The sequence below is a fragment of the Struthio camelus genome, chromosome 4, assembly GCF_040807025.1.
Source record: "Struthio camelus isolate bStrCam1 chromosome 4, bStrCam1.hap1, whole genome shotgun sequence".
NCBI classification, from domain to species: Eukaryota; Metazoa; Chordata; class Aves; order Struthioniformes; family Struthionidae; genus Struthio; species Struthio camelus.
Genome location: NC_090945.1, coordinates 87,436,438 through 87,451,837, shown reverse-complemented (window position 1 = coordinate 87,451,837; position 15,400 = coordinate 87,436,438). Strand labels below are relative to the sequence as shown.

The 15,400-nt window shown below is 74.7% G+C and overlaps 3 protein-coding genes across 4 annotated transcripts; 1 reads left to right on the top strand and 2 right to left on the bottom strand.

Annotated features, from left to right (window-relative positions):
- Positions 1-900: 900 nt before the first annotated feature.
- MOGS (mannosyl-oligosaccharide glucosidase) lies at positions 901-4,809 on the top strand. Of its 2 annotated transcripts, none has more exons than XM_068943985.1 (4): positions 901-1,056; positions 2,043-2,263; positions 2,615-2,808; positions 2,889-4,809. In XM_068943985.1, exons 1-4 carry the CDS (start codon positions 1,023-1,025, stop codon positions 4,600-4,602), a joined length of 2,163 nt encoding a protein of 720 aa, XP_068800086.1. In that variant the 5' UTR covers positions 901-1,022; the 3' UTR covers positions 4,603-4,809. The 2 variants fall into 2 exon arrangements, with proteins under 2 accessions (XP_068800086.1, XP_068800085.1); XM_068943984.1 differs by having other exon boundaries at positions 914-1,056; positions 2,043-2,269.
- Positions 4,810-6,382: 1,573 nt separating this feature from the next.
- WBP1 (WW domain binding protein 1) lies at positions 6,383-8,270 on the bottom strand. Its single transcript, XM_068943982.1, has 4 exons — positions 8,143-8,270; positions 7,725-7,827; positions 7,417-7,578; positions 6,383-7,139 (listed from the first exon to the last, which is right to left on the bottom strand). The coding sequence occupies exons 1-4, from the start codon at positions 8,209-8,211 to the stop codon at positions 6,460-6,462; spliced, it is 1,014 nt and encodes a 337-aa protein (XP_068800083.1). The 5' UTR covers positions 8,212-8,270; the 3' UTR covers positions 6,383-6,459.
- Positions 8,271-9,411: 1,141 nt separating this feature from the next.
- INO80B (INO80 complex subunit B) lies at positions 9,412-13,092 on the bottom strand. Its single transcript, XM_068943981.1, has 5 exons — positions 12,773-13,092; positions 11,820-12,009; positions 11,516-11,634; positions 10,902-11,083; positions 9,412-10,593 (listed from the first exon to the last, which is right to left on the bottom strand). Exons 1-5 carry the CDS (start codon positions 12,816-12,818, stop codon positions 10,129-10,131), a joined length of 1,002 nt encoding a protein of 333 aa, XP_068800082.1. The 5' UTR covers positions 12,819-13,092; the 3' UTR covers positions 9,412-10,128.
- Positions 13,093-15,400: the final 2,308 nt, after the last annotated feature.

Below are 15,400 nucleotides of genomic sequence, written 5' to 3'. Positions count from 1 at the left end.
TGCCCCCCCTGTGTCCCTGTGCCCCCTGTACCCCCCGGGTCCCCATAGCCCCCCGTGCCCCCCCGTGTCCCTGTGCCCCCTGTACCCCCCGGGTCCCCATAGCCCCCCCCGTGCCCCCCCGTGTCCCTGTGCCCCCTGTACCCCCCGCGTCCCCATAGCCCCCCGTGCCCCCCCGTGTCCCTGTGCCCCCTGTACCCCCCGGGTCCCCATAGCCCCCCGTGCCCCCCCCGTGTCCCTGTGCCCCCTGTACCCCCCGGGTCCCCATAGCCCCCCCCGTGCCCCCCCGTGTCCCTGTGCCCCCTGTACCCCCCGCGTCCCCATAGCCCCCCGTGCCCCCCCGTGTCCCTGTGCCCCCTGTACCCCCCGGGTCCCCATAGCCCCCCCGTGCCCCCCCGTGTCCCTGTGCCCCCTGTACCCCCCGGGTCCCCATAGCCCCCCGTGCCCCCCCGTGTCCCTGTGCCCCCTGTACCCCCCGGGTCCCCATAGCCCCCCATAGCCCCCCGTGTCCCTGTGCCCCCTGTACCCCCCGGGTCCCCATAGCCCCCCCGCGCCGCCAGGGGGCGCCGCCGCCGCCCACGTGGCAGCTGGGCTGCGCGCGCCGCCGCTCCCGGCAGCCCCCGCGGGGCGGGGCGGGGCGGGGCGGCGCGGGCGGCGCGGGCTGATGACGCGCGGCGGTGACGCGCGGGGCGCGACGGCGGGCGGGGCGGATGGCGGCGGCGGAGCAGCAGCGGCGGCGGCGGCAGCGCGGGGCCGAGGGCGGGCGGGGGCGGGCGCGGGGGTCGCCGCCCCCCTCGCGGCGGGAGCGGGAGCGGGAGGCGCCGGGCCGCGGCTGGGCGCTGCTGGCGCTGGCGGCGCTGGCGCTGGGCGGCGCGGCCTCGGCCGTGGCCCTGGGGCGCTGGGGCCGGGCCCGCGCCGCCGCCCGCCTGGTCACCCCGCACCCCGCGCCGCCCGCCCTGCCGCCCGGCGCCGCCGCCGCCCCCCGCCGCTTCTGGGGCTCCTACCGGCCCCACCTCTACTTCGGCATGAAGACCCGCAGCCCCCGCGCCCTCGTCACCGGTGCGGGCCGCGGCCGGGGCGGGCAGGGCTGGGACCGAGACCGGGGCCGGGGCGGGCAGGGCCGGGACCGAGACCGGGGCGGGCAGGGCCGGGACCGAGACCGGGGCCGGGGCGGGCAGGGCCGGGACCGAGACCGGGGCGGGCAGGGCTGGGACCGAGACCGAGGCTGGGGCGGGCAGGGCCGGGACCGAGACCGGGGCCGGGGCGGGCAGGGTCAGCACTGGAACCGGGGCCGGGGCGGGCAGGGCTGGGACCGAGACCGGGACCGGGGCGGGCAGGGTCAGCACTGGAACCGGGGCCGGGGCGGGCAGGGCTGGGACTGAGACCGGGGCCGGGGCGGGCAGGGTCGGCACTGGGACCGGGGCCGGGGCGGGCAGGGCCGGGACCGAGACCGGGACCGGGGCGGGCAGGGCTGGGACCGAGACCGGGGCCAGGGCGGGCAGGGTTGGCACTGGGACTGGGGCTGGGTGCGCAGGGCCGGCACTGGGGCTAGGACCGGGGTGGGCAGGGCTGGGATTGGGGTCAGGACCAAGGCCTGGGCGGGCCGGGGTGGGTAGGACCGAGGCTGAGGTGGGCGAGGTCAGAGCCGGGACCAGGGCCGGGGTGGGAAGGACCAGGACTGGGGCCAGGGCCAGGGCAGCTTTGGACACGGCTCTGCTGAGCTCTGCTGGGGCTCGGAGGGAGCCCTGAGCCGGGGGGGGGGGAGCTGGGGGGGGGGGGTGAGGCCCGGGCCAGGAGGGCTCCAGACTGGGCCTGGATTAGGGCAGGGTGATGAGCTGAGCCCTGGCAGGGTTGGGCAGCTCAGTCCCGGCCAGGCAGGGGCTGGGCAGGCCCCGGCCTGAAGCCAAATTGGGCCCAGAGTGGAGCAGGGCCGGGGCCAGGCCGCGGTGGGATTGGGGCTGTCCCTGGCCCAGGGCGCAGGTCGGGGTTGGTCCCGGGGCAGGGCCTGGGCTGGCGGCTCAGCGCTGCCCCCTGCCTCCCCCTAGGGCTGATGTGGATGCAGCAGCGGGAGGCAGAGGCGAGCCTGCGGCACACGTGTGAGCAGGGCGACGGGCTGTCCCGCTACGGCTGGCTGCAGCACGACGGCGAGAACTTCGGCGTGCAGGACATCCACGACCACGGGCTGCTGCTGCGCACCGAGTTCGTGAAGAGGCCGGGCGGGGAGCATGGCGGGGATTGGAGCTGGCGCGTCACGGCCCGGCCGGAGGTGGGGGTGTGTGCGGGGCCAGGGCGCGGGCCAGCCGGGGGCCGGGCACCCAGCGCGCGTCCGGCGCTGCGCTGCGCTTGCCCAGCTGGGGACAGCCCCCGCAGCCCTGGCCTCTAGCCCCTTCCCCCAGGCTGTCGGGCTCAGAGACCCCGGGAGCACGTCTAGCTGTGGGCTTTCTTCTGCAGCCAGCTGGAGGGCGCGCCTGGCTGCGGGATCCTTTCTGAGTGGCTTGAGCTGCCCTGGCCCCTTTCCCGCTGCCCTGCGAGCGTTTCGGGGGTCTGATCCCTGGTGGAGGAACGTGGGCAGCTCCAAAAATCCTTTGGTCCAGACGCACGCGCTTTGTCTCTGCAGGGCGCAGGTACCCAGGCCTCCCTCATCTCCCTGTTCTTCTACGTAGCCACTGACGGGCAGGGGACGCTGCAGCCGCACGTGGAAGACAAAACCCGGCTGGCTTCTGTGACGGGGACAACCGAAGAGCTGGGCCACTTCAAGATCTCCTTCCTGAAGCCCACGGCGGAGACCGGGACAACCCCCAAATACGCCAGGTACTTCGTGGTGACGACTGCCTGTGTCTTCCCCCGGCTGGGAGCTTCCAGGCACGAGCGTCTCCTCTCCTTGGTTGCAGCTATAACTACCTGCAGGCCGCGAGCCCAGGGCTGCACCGCCTCACGGACGTGGTGAAGAGCAGCTTGAGCAACCGCTTTGTCTTCGCTCCGCCGGGCGGGCCCAGGCAGCGCTTCTTCGCCGTGGACACGTTCCGGGGGCAGCCGGGCGCCGCGGAGCAGGATCCGCGCAGTCACCTGCTGCTGCACCAAGTGACGCTGCAGCTGCCCTGCCGCGTGGAGGTGACGTTCGAGTCGGGCAGCGTCGTGGGCCGGCCCGGCCCGCTGGCGGGGCCCGCGCTGACCGAGGAGCTGGCCAGGCACGTGGCCGCCTTCGAGCAGCGCTTCGAGGAGACCTTCTCGCTGGGCCGCAAAGGCTTCGCCCCCGCCCAGCAGCGCTTCGCCCAGGCCGCCCTCAGCAACATGCTGGGCGGGATGGGCTACTTCCACGGGCGCTCCATCGTGCAGTCGGCGCACACCGAGCACCCCGTGCCCTACCCCGAGGGCTCCCTCTTCACCGCCGTGCCTTCCCGCTCCTTCTTCCCCCGCGGCTTCCTCTGGGACGAGGGCTTCCACCAGCTGCTGCTGGCGCGCTGGGACCCTGCCCTGAGCCGCGAGGTGATCGCGCACTGGCTCGACCTCATGAACGTAGAGGGCTGGATCCCACGGGAGCAGATTCTGGACGACGAGGCGCGCGCCAAGGTGCCGCCCGAGTTTGTCCTGCAGCACAACGAGAACGCAAACCCGCCCACGCTCTTCCTGGCGCTGCAGCAGCTGCTGGGGACGGCCCCGCTGCCCTACCTGCAGCGCGTCTTCCCCCGCCTGCGCACCTGGTACGACTGGTACAACACCACCCAGGCCGGGCCGCTGCCCTCCACCTTCCGCTGGCGCGGCCGGGACCGCGACCCCGAGCTCTTCCTCAACCCCAAGACGCTCACGTCGGGGCTGGACGACTACCCCCGCGCCTCGCACCCCTCCGCGGACGAGCGGCACCTCGACCTCCGCTGCTGGATGGCGCTGGCCTCCGCCGTCATGGGGGACATGGCGGAGCGGCTGGGCGAGCCAGCGGAGCCCTACCGGCACGCGCAGCGGGAGCTGAGCGACAACGGCCTGCTGGACCGGCTCCACTGGGCCGAGCGCCTGGGCGCGTTCGCCGACTACGGCAACCACAGCCAGGCGGTGGGGCTGGAGCGGGAGAAAGTGAGGGTGGTCCCGGGGCAGGTGCCGCCGGCCCCCCGGCTGGTGCGCGTGGTCCGCAAGGCGCCCGAGCTGCAGTTCGTGGGGGCCCTGGGCTACGTGAGCCTCTTCCCCTTGCTGCTGCAGCTGCTGCGCCCCGACTCGCCTCGCCTGCCCCGCGTGCTGGCCGCCATGCGCAGCGAGCAGCACCTCTGGACGCCCTACGGCCTCCGCTCCCTCTCCCGCGCCAGCCCCCTCTACATGAAGCGCAACACGGAGCACGACCCGCCGTATTGGCGGGGGCCCGTCTGGATCAACATCAACTACCTGGCGGTGCGGGCGCTGCACCACTACAGCAGCCACGAGGGGCCCTACCGGGAGCAGGCGGCCCAGCTGTACCGGGAGCTGCGCGCCAACCTCATCGCCAACCTGTACCGGCAGTACGCGGAGAGCGGCTACCTCTGGGAGCAGTACAGCGACAGCACGGGCAAGGGCCAGGGCTGCTACCCCTTCACGGGCTGGTCGGCCCTGGTGGTGCTGGTGATGGCCGAGGAGTACTAGCGGGGCCGTGGCGGAGCTTCGTGCCGGCAGGGCGGCAGCGGAGGGGCGCCGCGGGCAAGAGCTGCCGTGCCATCGCCGCTGCACGCACCCCGACCTGCCCGTCTTTCTCAGGTGGCGGTAGATGAACGCGCTCTGGGCCACGGCGGTCCAGGCCCAGAATCTACTTCCTGGACAAACGAGCGTAATAAAGATCAAGCTTTAAGCTTGCATCGCTGCATGTGTCTGGGGGCAGCAGCCTTGGGAGAAGGGTTGATACCCGAGGGAAGGGCGACATCCCGTCGGGTGGGTGAAGGGGTGCACGTCCTGCTTGAGCTGCTCCGCAGGGCTCGGACACCTGCAGGGAGCGAGGCCCCCCCTGCCCGCAGCCGGCCGGGTCTGGCAGCCCAGGAGCGGCCTGGCTGGCCCCTTCCTCCCCGCAGCCGGCTTTGCCAGCACAGCTCTGAGAGCCCCTTGCTGCGGGGGCTTCCTGCTGCCAGCTCTGCGGAGGGCGAGGGGCTGCCGCCTGTCCCCGCGCTGGGAAAGGCTGGTCCCCGGGAGCCACGGGGCGAGCTCCGCTTCCCAGGGAGCCTCCCCGGGGCCAGCACACACCCGGGCTCCTCGGGGCTCCCCGGCCTCCCCCCGCGCCGCGCTCCGCCTGCCCTCCTGCCGGCGCCGGCCCCTGCAGCCGCCCGGCCCCAGAGACGAGCGCGGCAGGGCTGTAATTCCACATCTCTTTAATGATGAGAGAACGCTACTTGACTTACTGTCACCCAGAGCACAGACCTGCAGGCTGAGGCAGAGACCATCTCTCCGGCCCAAAGGCAGCGGAGCCAGGCCGCGTGGGCCTGGGCGCGGGTGCGCTGGCAGCGGGGGGCACGCGCCAGCTGCCAGTGCGGGACGGAAAGAGTCGGCTTCCAGGACACAGGAAGGCAGCCCCCCCACCCCGGGACACGCGAGCCCCCTCCGGGGAAGGCGCGAGGGCTCTGGGCTGCGGCTCCTGCCCAGGCAGCTCCTGGAAGCAGTTGAGAGGGGAGGGGGCACCAGCTGGGAATACGCCAAAACGCCACCTCTGCTGAAGCTCCGTCCCGGGGGGCTCTGCGGGGCGCAGGGGGCCTGGCAGGCGCAGGCCCAGCGGGGCACGGCCGCGCTACACGACGTACCGAACATTACAGAGCGCAGCGAGGAACACACACACACCACCTGGACGAGTCAGTCCGGGAGGGCAGCCCGTCCCGGGGGGCTCCGCGGCGACAGAGTCCATGCCCCAGAGAGGGGTCTGCCGAGCCCCGCGGCACGGCGCGGCACGGGGCAGAGCCCCGCAGAGGCAGCGGGCAGCGTGGGGCGAGGCAAGGGGCAGGGCAAGGCACCCGCGCTGCTGGAGCCTGCCTGCTGGTAAGGGGGCCGTCGCGCGGGTGCCGAGCAGCGCCGGGCCCCGCTTGCGGCCTGGGGCGGGGGGGGCCGGGGAGGGAGGGTGGGTGCCGCCCGGCTGCGCGGGGAGCCCCGCTCCCTCCCTGGAGGCGGCCGGGCTGGGCAGGGAGCGCGGAGCGGGCGCCCCAGCCCTCTCCGCCGCGCACCCGCAGGGCCCTCTGAGCAGGGGCGGCTTCGGGCACCACGCGTGCCCCCAGCCTCGCTGCTCCAAGGCAGGGGTGGGGCGGAGGGAGCGGGGCCGCGCTCCGCCGCGCGGCCAGGGCGGGGGGGGGGCGGCAGGGCCCGAGGCCGCGGCGGCTGCCCCCAACCCGCCTGCCGGGGCGCAGGGGGGCAGCGGGCGCCGGGGCAGCGGGCCAGGCAAGCGCGCAGGCGGCGGGGAGGGCAGGGCACGACCTGGCCCGCGCGGGGCAGGGAGCGGCGGGCGCCGCCGGCGCTGACCGGGGGCCCCGCTCAGACGGGCAGCGCGGGCGAGCCCGGCTCCTCGCCGCCCGCCTCGCTCGGGAGCCCGCACAGGCTCTTGCGCTCGGCCCGCTGGGGCGACTCGGGGCCGGCCTTGCTGAGCAGGTGGGCGCCCTCGCCCTCCCTCTCCTCCCCGCCCTCCTCCTCCTGGCAGCGCCCCACCTCGATGCCCGAGTCGCCGGTGAGGCGCCGGTGCCGGAAGTGCTCGCCGCCTTCGCCCTGGGCCGCGCCGCCCTCCTCCTCCTCCTCCTCCCCCTCCTCGATGTCCGAGCAGTGGTGGCAGTCGGCCTCGAAGAAGTCCACGTTGGAGGAGAAGAGGGTGTGCTTGTGCGGGGCCTCGCGGGCGGGCAGCTCCTCGGGCAGCTCCCAGCTGCCGCCGGTGCCAGTGCTGCTGGTGCCGCCCTCCTCGCTGGGCGTGCTGGCCCGGCTGCGCTCCGTCTCGTCCGTCACCTGCACCGACAGCGACGTGCTGCTGGGGGACGTCACGCAGCTCGACTCGCACGAGCAGCTGGTGTAGTTCTCCGAGCTGGGCGAGAGGGTGAGGGTGCTGGAGCCCAGGCGGCTGTGCGGCCCGCTCAGCTGGGCCAGGATGGCGCTGTAGGGTGGCGGCGGGGTGCTGGGGCGGTGGGCCACCTCCTCGTAGGCAGGCAGCTTAAAGGAAGCCAGCATCCCTGCGGAAGCGGGGCGCGGGTGAGGACGGCCCAGGCCCCCGCGCCAGCGTCCGCTCCCGTAGCGCCGCGTTTCCCCGCGCGGCCGCCCGCAGCCGCGCCGCTCACAAAGCGCCGCGGGGCCCCAGCACCAGCTTTACGGCCCTGAAACCATCCAGCTTCACCAGCGAGGTCCCCCGGGCGGGGACAAACCCGGACCGCGCGGCTCAGCCGGGCCCTGGGGGGAGAGCCGAGCGCCAGGGACGCGAGCGGGAGCCCCGGGCGTCCCTCCGCCACTCACTGAGATCCATCATGGAGGTGGGGTAGTTGCAGGCACCGTGGTAGGCGATGAGGTTGATCTCCCGCTGCCGCTGCTGCTGTTGCAGGCGCAGTTTGGCCCGGCGGTGCCGGTAGGCACAGCAGCAGCTGAAGAGGATGAGGATGGTCCAGAGGAGCCAGAACCCTGCGGGGAGGAGACGGGGCTGAGCCTCCCCTCGCGCCTCTGTCCCTCCGCGGCCCGCACCGGGCGGCCCGTCCGCGCCTGCGCAGCGGGGGGAGCGGCCGCGGGCCCCCGCCAGCGAAGCGCGGCCCCCCCCGGCCCGCACTCACACCACAGCTCGTAGTAATAGGTGCAGCAGCCGGTCTCTCCGCAGCAGTGCCCCGTCTCGCACACGTAGGGCTGGTTGTTCACCCCCGGGCAGTACTCCCGGGCCTGCGGGAGACAGGGCCCCCCCGTGACCCCCGGCCCCGGCCGGACGCGGCCCTGCCCCCGGCGCCGCCCCCGGCCGGTGCCCGCGCCGCCCCCCGCCCGCCCTGTCGCGACAGGCGGCGCTCCCCCCAGGCCGCCCCCCGTTATCCCGACAGCCGCCGGCCGCCACCCGCGGGCCCCCCGCCGGCCACGCACCGCCGGGGGCGCGCGGGTGTCGCGACGGGCGGCGGGGCTATCGCGACGCGGCGACAGCCAGCCGGCGGCGAGTATCGCGACGCGGGGCGCGCGGCGGCGCCTGTCGCGACAGGGCGGCGGTACCTGCTGGTGCTGCCGGCCCAGCAGCGCGGCCCAGGCCCCCTCGGCGCCGCCGCTCCCGGGCCGCTCCATGGCGCCGCCTACAGCCCGCCGCGGCCCCGCGCCGGCACCGCCCGCTCCGCCGCCCCGGCCCCCGCCGCCCGCAGCAGCAGCCGCTCCCCCGCCGCCGCCGCCGCCGCCCCCATCCCGGCCGCCCGGCCCGCCGCCGCCGCCCGGGCCGCAGCCGCCGCCGCCGCCATCACTCCCCGGCCGCCGCTCCCGCCCCCTGCCGCCGCCGCCGGCCAATCGGCGCCCGCCGAGCCGCCCGCCCGCCAACCAGCGCCGCCGTCGCCGCCCTGCCACTGCCAATCAGCGGCCGTCTGCCCGGACCTCACGCCCAACAACAGAGACAAAGGGACCGAAGCCCGCCTCCGGGGCGGACTGACGGCGGCCTCGGCCAATCGAAGGCAGAGTTCCGCCTCTGCGGGGACAACTGACAGGAGCCTTCGCCAAAGGCAGCCCCGCGCTCAGCCACAGCGCGTGACCGACAGGTGCGGCCGCCAATGGCGAGCCTGAACCCGCCTCTGGGGCCGGCATTTGAGGGCCTTTGGCCAATGAGGGGCGAAGATACGAACGGGAGCGCTCGATTGGCGGAAAGGCCAACCAACGAGCACCGCTAATCCGCTTGACTGACAAGCATGGCAACCAATGGCCGACACCGGCCCAGCCCCTGTCGGGATTTCCCGGTCCCTGGCGCAGCCTGTAGGCGGTGCGGACCGTGCCATTGCGTGGTGCCCGGGGGGGGGTCGAGTTGGGCTGCTCCAAGGGAAGGGGGCCGGGCTGTTCCACCCGTGGGGCCGGGGGGGGGGCCCGCGGCCGCAGGTCACCAGTGCAGCGAGCCCGCGGGGACTCAGCCCCAGCCCCGCTCCGTGCCCCGGGCACCAGCGCGGCGAGCCCGCGGGGACTCAGCCCCAGCCCCGCTCCGTGCCCCGGGCACCAGCACGGCGAGCCCGCGGGGACTCAGCCCCAGCCCCGCTCCGTGCCCCGGGCACCAGCACGGCGAGCCCGCGGGGACTCAGCCCCTGGTACCTCAGAGCAAGTGGAGCTTCACAGCAGGCAGCCAGGCAGAGGGCGGACGCTGGCAGCTGGTGCCTGCCCATGTAGGGGGCAGCGGGGCTCGGCCAGCCCCAGCCGAGGACAGACAGCCCCAGCAGGACGCCTGGCGCGTGCCGAGCCCCAGGAGCTCACGGGTAGGCTCCCACGTGCGGGCAGCAAGGGATGCAGGCAACGGTCCCTTCTTCACCACCAGAATTTATTGACCGTCACAGGAGCGGGGCAGCTGGGCCCAGCAGCCAGCACCGGAGCGTGGGGGCAGAATGGGGAGGCAGAAGCACCCAAACAGCCCCCACCTCCTCCACAGCTGCGCCCAGCCCAGCCCAGGCTTCTCCCACCGTCCTTCTGGGCACAGCCAAAGCTCCCAGCACAAATAACCAGAACAGAGGCACGTGCTGGGCCTGCGCCCTGGCACCAGCAGCCAGGACCAGCCCGCACGAGGGGAACGGCCCTGAGCCCGTCCCCCCGAGACGGGGACTCCTCCAGCCCCGCAGTGGGCTCAGCCGGACACGGGGGCTCCAGGAGGCTCCTCTCTGACCCCAGCAGCACGTCCAGGCGGGAGAGATCCGCTTGGGATGGCTGGGCCACCCCGCAGCAGCGTTCGGAGATGTGAAGCAAGAGCCTGATTCGCGCTGCACCAGCAACACTTCTCACGGAGCGGCCACCGCCACGTCGCAGCCCCAGGCTGGGCAGGGAGCAGAGTCCAGCCCCGGCACCCACAGCTGTGCAGCGGACTCGGGGACGGCTCTGTGACAGCACTGGGACCTGCCAGGCCCTGGCACACGGTCCACCCAGAGCTGCACCGGGCCCCGAGCCAGGCGAGCGCCTGGCGTGGACTGGCACGAGGACCTGCGCCACATCCTCTGAAAACAGCCCGGCCCCGGGGCCGCGCGGGCGCTAGGCTGCAGCCTCCTGCAGCTGCAAGTTCTTCTTGTAGCAGGCCAGGCTGCAGAGGGGCAGGCCCGTGCGGGAGCAGGAGTAGCGCTTGCGGTTGGGGCAGCCGCTCACCCCGCAGAGGGCGGGCACGGGCACCGGGGGGGCGGCGGCGGGCAGCAGCGGCAGGGCCATGCCGGCGGGGAAGGACACGGTGATGCGGTCGGTGGCGTTGCAGTAGTGGACGACAGGGCAGGGCGCCTGCTTGGCCTTGCGCTCCCGCAGCGTCTTCACCTTGGCCTTGTTGGTCTTGGTGAGGCGCTCGATGGTCTGGTTCTTGTTCTCCTCCGCCTTCTTGGCTGCCTGCAGGCGCCGCTTGCGGGCGCGCTCCTCCCGCTTCACCAGCATCTCCTCCGTCATCTCCTTTGCCTTGTAGCCCATGGGCAGCTCCAGCAGCGGCTGGCTCTGCTGCTTGTGCAGGAGCGCTTTCTGCGGGGGCAGCGAGGGCTCCATCAGGCCGCATCGAGGCCCCCAGGAGCCTGGTGCCCCCCAGGCAGGGCTGGGGGGAAGGTGCCGGACTTGGAGCCCTCCTCGCCGCTCCAGGCAGCCCAAGGGCACGGAGGCTCCGACCCGGCTGCCCGCCCGCTCCGGGATCGCTGCGGTGCCTCAGGTCACCCGTGCAGGCGGCGGAGCCAGCCCTGCCAGCGCTGGGCAGCGCCCCGGGCCCGGCCCCCCAGCAGGAGGGCTCACTCAGCACCGCCCCAGGCAACACCTCGGCTCCGACGCACCGTCCTCACCTGTCTGGCCGTGAGCAAGGACTCATCCACCTCTTTCTTGAGCTCCCCGTTGTCATCCAGCTCACCCTTCTCCAGGGCATCCAGCCAGCGCTCTTCCTCCTCCTCTTCCTCCTCACGAGCAGGGAAGCAGCTCTCTGAGTCCAAGTCCGGCAGAGGTGAGGGGTCCAGGTTACTGTCCTCGTCTAGGCCACGCGGTGAGGAAGAGAGAAGTCACTGCGGGGAGCTCACCCCAAGCAGCTGCTGGGACCACTCACCCCAGGCCAGGGTCACAGCGTCCCCAGGTCCCCGGCAGGGGATTCGCGTTGCCCCACGCAGCAGGTTCGGACTGCGGCCCCACCTCCGTCCCCCTCGGCGAGGCTCCTGGCACTGCCCAGCATGTCTGAGCGCGGGGGGCACCGACAGCCTGTCTAAAGCTCGGCAGAGGGGTCCTGGCGCAGCCCAGCAGGGTCTCCCTCTTGCTCCAGCCCCCCTGACCCTCCACCACCTCCCCCTAAAGCCTGTCCTTCCCCAGAGGTCTCTCCCATCCCGACGTTCCCTCCCCGCGTCACTCCCGCATCAGCAGCGGCACCAGAGCGCCCCACAGCTGGGCAAGGCAAGCTTCCCCTCGCACTCACCCAGCCAGGCCCGATACTGCTCGATGGGCACCCCCTCCGTGGGCTCGTCCTCCTCGTCCACCACCATCAGCGGGGAGGGGGAGCGCGGCACCTCGGGGACCACCGTGAAGGTCGGCACGCTGCGGAGACGGCGTGAGAGGTGGGCGAAGGGGAACGGGCCCAGCGCAGGGCCGGCACCGCACCGGGGGCCGCCAGCCCCGGCCGCCGCCAGGCCCCGGTGCTCCGGGCCGGTCCCGCGGGACGAAGCCGGGGGCGGCAGAGGGGGGCCGCCCGGGCAGGCCGGGGCGCGGCCGAGCCCGCTCACCTCTTGGTGCCCAGGATCTGCCCCCCCAGCTTGATCTTGAGCTTGAGCTGGGGCTTGCGCGGGGCGGCGGGGGGCTCGGGGCCCTCGGGCGGCCCCGCCGGCTCGTGGTGGTGCTTCTTCTTGTGCTTCTTCTTGTGCTTCTTGTGCTTCTTCTTGTGCGAGCCGTGGCCGCCCGCCTCGTCCTCCTCGCCTGCCGGGACAGCCGTCAGCGCCGCCGCCGCCCGCAGGGCCCGGCCCGGCCTTGGCCCCCACCCCACCCCGGCCCCGGCCCCCACCCCGGCCCCGGCCCGGCCCGACCCCGGCCCCCGGCCCGGCCCGACCCCGGCCCCCACCCCACCCCGGCCCCGGCCCCCACCCCGGCCCCCGGCCCCCGGCCCGACCCCGGCCCCCACCCCGGCCCCGGCCCCCACCCCGGGCCCGGCCTTGGCCCCCACCCCGGCCCGGCCCCCGGCCCGACCCCGGCCCCCACCCCGGCCCCGGCCCGACCCCGGCCCCCACCCCGGCCCGGCCTTGGCCCCCACCCCGGCCCCGGCCCCCGGCCCGACCCCGGCCCCCACCCCGGCCCCGGCCCGGCCCGACCCCGGCCCCCGGCCCGGCCCGACCCCGGCCCCCACCCCACCCCGGCCCCGGCCCCCACCCCGGCCCCCGGCCCCCGGCCCGACCCCGGCCCCCACCCCGGCCCCGGCCCCCACCCCGGGCCCGGCCTTGGCCCCCACCCCGGCCCGGCCCCGGCCCGACCCCGGCCCCCACCCCGGCCCCGGCCCGACCCCGGCCCCCACCCCGGCCCGGCCTTGGCCCCCACCCCGGCCCCGGCCCCCGGCCCGACCCCGGCCCCCACCCCGGCCCCGGCCCGACCCCGGCCCCCACCCCGGCCCGGCCTTGGCCCCCACCCTGGCCCCGGCCCGGCCCCGGCCCCCACCCCGGCCCCGGCCCGACCCCGGCCCCGCGCTCACCGGGCTCGCCGCCCTCCATCCTGCCCCGCCGCCACGCTTTGCTCATCCGGCCCGGCCGCCGCCGCCGCCGCCGCTGGGGATGGTGCTGGTGCTGGTGGCCGCCGCCTGGGGGAACCAATTCCGCGCGGACCCACTTCCGCCCGGCGCGGCGGGAAGGGGTCGGCGCGCGGCGTAGGGGGAGGGCGCCGTCGCCGCCATCTTTGAGGCGGGCGCGGTCCCCATGGAAAAGGCTTCCGATGTGGAAACCGCCCCCGCCGGCTCGCTGGGCCGCGGCTGCCCGCCACCCCCTGTGCGGCCCTGCCCCATCCCCTGTCCATCTCCCCCTGCCCATATCCCCCTGCCCCATCCCCTGTCCATCTCCCCCTGCCTGTATCCTCCTGCCCCATCCCCTGTCCATCTCCCCCTGCCTGTATCCCCCTGCCCCTATCCCCCTGCCCCTATCCCCTGCCCATATCCCCTGCCCCATCCCCTGCCCCTATCCCCTGCCCCATTCCCTGCCTGTATCCCCCTGCCCCTATCCCCCTGCCCATATCCCCTGCCCCTATCCCCTGCCCCATCCCCTGCCTGTATCCCCCTGCCCCTATCCCCCTGCCCATATCCCCTGCCCCTATCCCCTGCCCCATCCCCTGCCTGTATCCCCGACCCTATCCCCCTACCCATATCCCCCTGCCCCTATCCCCTGCCCCATCCCCTGCCTGTATCCCCCTGCCCCTATCCCCCTGCCCCTATCCCCTGCCCATATCCCCTGCCCCATCCCCTGCCTGTATCCCCCGACCCTATCCCCCTGCCCCTATCCCCTGCCCATATCCCCCTGCTCGTATCCCCCAGTCTGTATCCCCCTGCCCCTATCCCCCTGCCCACACCCCTTATTCCCTTGTCCCCAGGTCCCCCGGCCTCAGCAGGCCCCGTGGGGCTGGTCCGGCCTGGGGAGGGCAGTGGGGCTGCCCCACGGGGGCAGGGGATGCCCCGGGCAGCGCGGGGGGCCGAGGGGGGCCGAGGGGACGCGTCAGGCAGCGGCGAGGCTGAGTCGTGCGGGAGCGACGGTCACACGGGGCCAGGCGACAGCGGAGGGGGGCACGATCACGGCCTGGGAGTACGTGCCGGGCGCACGGGGTGGGAGGCATCTGCGTGCCAGCGTGTCACGTGTGCCGCGCGTCACTGGCCCTGCTCGGCCCCGTTCCCGGGCCAGGGCCTCCTCGTGGAGGGGCCAGGTCCTCACGTCCCCCCCGGGGGCACGGAGAGGGGCAGCGGCAGGGAGAGGCGCCGGGGCCAGCCAGCGCGGGTGGAGCGCGGGGCGAGCTGCGGGCACACGCGTGTGCAGGGACGCCCCGGGGCACGTGTGTGTGCCAGCTCAGGGACACGGCTCGCTGACACGCGCAGGCACCCCCGTGGGGCATGCGCATCCCCATGCCCACGCGCGGGGCCACCCCGCCACGCTGGCACGCCGCCGCGGGCTGCACGCAGCCTGGCACACACGGGTGCGCACAGCTCCGGGCATGCAGCCTCCTGCGCACACAGACACAGGTCTCAGTGCACACTCACTCCCACACGGACACCCGCACCCGTGGGGTACAGTCGTGCCCCATTCGGGGGAGGGGCACACGCGCCCCACATACACGCTCTTGTAGCACGCTGGCTCTGCACACTCACTCCCGTGGTGCACACACACATGCACATGGGGACATGCTCCCAGGGGCACACACACACGCGTGCTCCGATGCGTACCTGCGGGACACACACTGCACGCACACGTGGGCACACTTCCGTTGGATGCACACCCAGACACACTCCCATGGGTGCACACGTACACGCACCAACACACGCTCACGGTGTCCACACCTGTGCACGCACACACTCCCATGGGGTGCACATATGCGCACACCAACACACACTCATGAGGCGCGCACCTCTGCACGCACAGACACGCTCCCACGTGATGCACGCGCACGGACCCAGCCACGTGCAGAACTTGTGTGCGGCGAGGCGCCCATTCCTGCACGCGCTTGTGCCCATGCACCCGTGCATGCACGCTGTGTGCACGCGCACACACAGGCGTGTGCCAACACGTGCAGGTGCGCACCCCCCCCCGGTGCCCGGTGCATGCGCGCACACGCACACCCACGCACGCGCACACACAGGCGTGTGCCAACACGTGCAGGTGCGCACCCCCCCCCGGTGCCCGGTGCAGGCGTGCACACGCACACCCACGCACGCGCACACACAGGCGTGTGCCAACACGTGCAGGTGCGCACCCCCCCCGGTGCCCGGTGCAGGCGTGCACACGCACACCCACGCACGCGCACACACAGGCGTGTGCCAACACGTGCAGGTGCGCACCCCCCCCGGTGCCCGGTGCAGGCGTGCACACGCACACCCACGCACGCGCACACACAGGCGTGTGCCAACACGTGCAGGTGCGCACCCCCCCCCGGTGCCCGGTGCAGGCGTGCACGCGCACACCCACGCACGCGCACACACAGGCGTGTGCCAACACGTGCAGGTGCGCACCCCCCCTCGGTGCCCGGTGCCCGGTGCAGACGCGCCGCCCCCCCGCGCCCAGCTGCGCCGCCTCACTCGGGCCATTGTGCCCGGGCGGGCGGGTGCCGCCGGCCCGGCGGTGCCTCCCGC